Consider the following 5,051-nt stretch of genomic DNA (forward strand, 5'->3'; position numbering starts at 1 on the left):
CCGCACTCAACTGCTTGCGGAGAGTATAAATAGGGAACAGTAAAGAGAGGAAATTTCATTAATAAATCATTTGGATAACACACCCGCAACTTTTACTCTTCGGAACAGTAGTTCCCCGCGAAACCGAAATACCACTAACGGAACAGGAAAGTTCCCCGCGAAAACATTTGGCGCTGTAGACAGGATACAAGTGATCCTTCGAGACTCGGAAACCATGGACCGACTGGAGAGAAGACGTTCAGCTACCCAGGACCAAATGAACGTTATCATCAACCGGATCAACGGGATGGATGACACCACTGCCCGACCAGAGGACCTGGAAGCTGAGATGGACAGTCTGCAAGAGACTTGGAGTGAGTACCGGGACTTCCACAATCAATCCCTCGATCTCTGCGAGGACGACGAGGCAGCCAGGGATGTCATCGAAGAGGCAAATGATTTGGAAGGAATGTACAACCGAGCGAAAGCAGCTGTTCGGGAATTCGCTAACAGAATTCGGCAACGGCCGACGCAATCACCGATGGAGGATATTCTAAACCCAGCTCCAGAGCTACATCTACCCAAAGGAATCCTACCAACGTTTTTGGGCGATTATGGAGAATGGAGCTCTTTCTACGACCTGTTTGTGAGCTCAGTGCACAATAACCACCGATTGACGAAGGCCCAGAAGTTGTTCTACCTCAAGACATACACCACGGGACGAGCCGCAGCAGTTTTGAAGCATCTGAAGGTGAAGGATAATGCACACGAAGGTGCATTAGAAGCGCTGAGGAAACGATTTGACCGAAAGGACTAGATTGTGAACCAACATGTGCAGCGTTTTATGGACATCCCATCTACAACGGTCGGGTCGGTCGGAGCACTGCGACGGCTGTACGAAACCGCGGACGATGTTTCGAGGGCCTTGAAGGCTCTTCAACGGGAGGAACGGCATTGCTGGTTGATCTACATATTGATTATAAAACTGGATGATGAAACAAGACAGCTGTGGTACACGAAAACTACATTGTCGGAGGAAGCACCGTCACTAGAGGATTTCCTATTATTCATCGAACAACGATCGTATGCACTAGAAACATCACAATCATCTGCTGGAAAGGCAAACCTCCGACAGTGTAAAGCTGCGCCACAACGCAGTAGCAGTTTCGTGGCTACCAGCAATTCCCATGTTGGAAAATGCATCATTTGTAAAGAGCAACCGCATCCGCCTTTCTTCTGTCAGCAATTTAAGGCAGTAACTCCCAAGGGCCGACTCAAGCTAGTGGAAAAGTACGGACTGTGCAAAAACTGTTTAAAAGCTAAGCACGGAACGGGCTTGTGTCAAGCTGGGTCCTGTAAAAATTGCAAACAAAATCATCATACTTTGCTGCACGATTGACTACAATCAGCAGCGCCGCAGCTCTCGTTCGCAGTAACAAGCAACTTTTCGATCAACGATGACTTTTCCTCCGTGCTGCTGGCCACCGCAGTCGTTAACGTGCTGGATGCCCACGGAAAACCATATCGTGCCCGCGTGCTGCTGGATTCTGCATCACAAGCTTCCTTCATAACAACAGAGCTAGCCAAGCAACTCGGGATTCAACCCAATGTACTAAACATGTCACTTCGGGGAATCTCTGGAATCACGACCCAATTAAAGAGCGCCGTCACCGTAATCCTTCAATCCCGTGTCGCTAACTATGCCGCGCAAGTGCATTGTGCAATTTTGCCAGAAATTACTGGAACGGTTCCTTACCGGTTCGTCGATATTTCCAACTGGGACTTACAAAGCTTCCAACCACTTGCGGATGACTGTTTCAGCCTCTTTTATCATCCGTTGGACTCCGAGAGAATTTCGCTGGGAAGGACGAAACCGGTGCTACAGGAGACCTGCCTGGGGTGGGTGGTAGCCGGATTCTGTGACGATACCGCCGGAAGTGACATTACTACATCGTGCTTAATCGGAGTAGCGGAAGAATCAGCCACATTGAATCAACTAGTGGCCCGATTCTGGGAGCTGGAAGAAGCGATCACAGTAAAACATGTCACCGAAGAAGAACGCATCTGCGAGGAACACTACAAGCTCCACACTACACGGGACTCAACGGGACGATACAGAGTGAAGCTACCATTTCGTCAAAATCCCTCCACCATCGGAGATACCGGGTATATAACCCTTTTCAACACACTACAACGACGTTTGCAAAGGGATCCGAATCACTGGGACCAGTATAGCGAGTACATATCTAACTTCATCCAAGCCAGATACGCTACGCGAATCGTACCAGTTCCTAATCCAGGGACAATCATTTACCTACCACATCATGCGGTAATCAAGGAGAGCAGTACTACTACGAAACTCCGTGTTGTCTTCAATGCATCGCAAAAATCATCGAACGGACTGGCTTTGAACGATTTGCTAATGACGGGTCCTGTGGTGCAGGACACCTCATAAAATATACTGCTCAACTTCTGGTCATACCGCATTGCCTTGACTGGAGATATCGAAAAAATGTATCTACAAGTCAAAGTTACAAACGAAGATAGCAAGCTCATCTGTATGTTGTGGCAGGAAGCAGGATATCCTCTAGCATAGTATGGAATGCATACCATTACGTTCGGAACCACATGCGCCCCCTTTATGGCTACTCGGACATTACAACAGTTGGCAGAAGACGACGGTGAGAAATACCCACTTGCCAAGCAGGCAGTTAAGGATTTTTACACTGACGATTGTTTAACGGGTGCTGATACGGTGGAAGAAGCAAAGGAAAAGCGGCAGCAGCTGACTTCTTTGATGCACGGTGGAGGATTCCCAATCCGAAAATGGGCGTCCAATCACCCCGAAGTTTTGGCTGATATACCGGCATCAGAGAGGGCGTTAGAACCAGTTCACCAGCTAGATCCTGAGTCATCATTGAAAACTCTCGGTGTTAGATGGCAAGTACGGGATGATCTTTTCACCTTTGATGTAGCGGTCGATCCTGAGCAGCCGCATTTCATCAAACGTGAAGTGCTCTCAACCATTGCAAAAATCTTCGACCCACTCGGGTTAATTGGCCCAGTAATAGTCCTCGCTAAGACGTTCATGCAGGAACTTTGGAAACTAGACATTGACTGGGACGAACCTTTTCCGGAGAAGCTCAACCATCGCTGACGAATGTATCTGAGGTTCCTCAAGGAGTTTTGGCGAATCAAGGTTCCCCGTCGTTGCATTGGAATCGACAAACCCGTACGGATTTACCTGCATGGATATTGCGATGCTTCCGAGATGGCGTACGGCGCCGTGCTCTACCTTCGAGCTATTGACGCAGAAGGCAATGTGAGTTCCCGAGTGTTCAAAGACGAAGGTGGCCCCAATCAACCGATCAACCATTCCAAGGCTGGAATTGTGTGCATCGATGCTTCTCAGCCAACTAATCAAAACAGTAAAAGGGACTCTACGAGTGAGTATTCATGGTACGGTGGCGTGGAGTGATTCTACGACTGCGCTGGCATGGATCGCAGGAGACCCAACACGTTGGAAAACGTTTGTCTCTAACTGAGTGGCAGAAATTAACAATGTTATCCCATCGGTCAATTGGAGGCATATTCCTGGTGAACGCAATCCAGCTGACCTACTTAGCCGAGGAACAGCACCATCCGTTCTCGCCCACATCTCAATTATGGTGGCATGGTCCATCTTGGACACCAAGTGATGCTGCAGACTCCGCGGAAGTAGTGATTACAACATCAGAGCAACGCATAATCGAGAAGGAAAGGCGCAACCCCAATATCCAAGCCTTTGTTATCTCCGTGGACAACATGGTGGATTTATCAGAGTTATTGAATATCATCTCCACATATCCCAGGCTCGTTCGAGTGGCAGCATGGATAACGCGGTTCATCAAGAACTGCCAGGGCGAAAGACATCAACGACAGCTAGGACCATTAAGTCCAGGCGAATTCAAGACAGCGCATAAATTATACATTCAACACACGCAACAACGGGCCTATTCAGCAGAAATTCACGCTCTCAAGCAAGGACTACCATTACCGCAAAATAGTTCCTTGCTTCAATTGACTCCTATCCTCGATGGTGATCTTCTCAGGGTGGGCGGAAGACTCCCACTATCAGGACTCCAATACGAGACGAAACATCCTATTTTACTACCACATGATAGCAAATTGGCAGAAATATTCTGTCGATACGAACATTTACGCAATCATCATATTGGTGCTCAATCACTCTTGGCCTCGGTTAGAAGGATATTCTGGATACCCCGTGGACGACAGCTGGCACGTAAAATAGTAAGGAGTTGCATACCGTGTCACAAATCCAATCAAAATCGAGGACTTCTACAACAAATAATGGGAAATCTTCCACCTGAGCGAACGAAACCATCGGACCCGTTCTACGTGTGTGGAGCGGACTATGGCGGTCCAATTACATTAGTTCAACGAAGAGGACCTGGCTCGCCCACAACGAAAGGCTACATAGCGGTGTTCATTTGTTTTTCAACAAGAGCAGTACACCTGGAGGCAGTGAGATCACTATCAACAAAGGCTTTGTAGCACGCCGGGGACATTGCGGTCATATCTACAGCGATAACGGCACCAACTTCGTAGGCGCTGCACGGGAAATGAAGGAATGGTACCAGAAGGCTCGATCGCAGGATCATAACGATCAAGTGGCAGATTATTTAGCGATGGGCGGAACGTGTTGGCACTTCATCCCGCCTGGATCTCCACACATGGGCGGTCTCTGGGAGGCAGCAATAAAATCAGCAAAAAAACATCTCACGGTGGTGACTCAGCGCGCGCGGCTGACGTTTGAGGAATTTTCAACGCTTCTTACGGACATTGAAGCAATTTTGAATTCACGGCCAATCTCTCCAGCTTCCAGCGATCCAAACGACCTACAACCGCTAACGCCCGGACATTTCTTGATAGGCCGACCCCTAACTGCTCCGAATCAGCAAGATTATATTCCCAGTAACGATGTGAACTACGACGTGAGATTTAAGTACATCAGCGAACTCAAGAAGCACTTCTGGGACCGGTGGAGTATGGAATATTTTCCTGCACTACAG

General features: G+C 48.3%; 1 protein-coding gene across 1 annotated transcript; it reads left to right on the forward strand.

The window, feature by feature from the left end:
• The first annotated feature begins 214 nt into the window (after positions 1-214).
• LOC131680550 (uncharacterized) lies at positions 215-796 on the forward strand. The gene has a single exon (XM_058961264.1). The coding sequence runs from the start codon at positions 215-217 to the stop codon at positions 794-796; it is 582 nt and encodes a 193-aa protein (XP_058817247.1).
• The last annotated feature ends 4,255 nt before the right edge of the window (positions 797-5,051 follow it).

Source organism: Topomyia yanbarensis, chromosome 2 (assembly GCF_030247195.1).
Source record: "Topomyia yanbarensis strain Yona2022 chromosome 2, ASM3024719v1, whole genome shotgun sequence".
Lineage (NCBI taxonomy): Eukaryota > Metazoa > Arthropoda > Insecta > Diptera > Culicidae > Topomyia > Topomyia yanbarensis.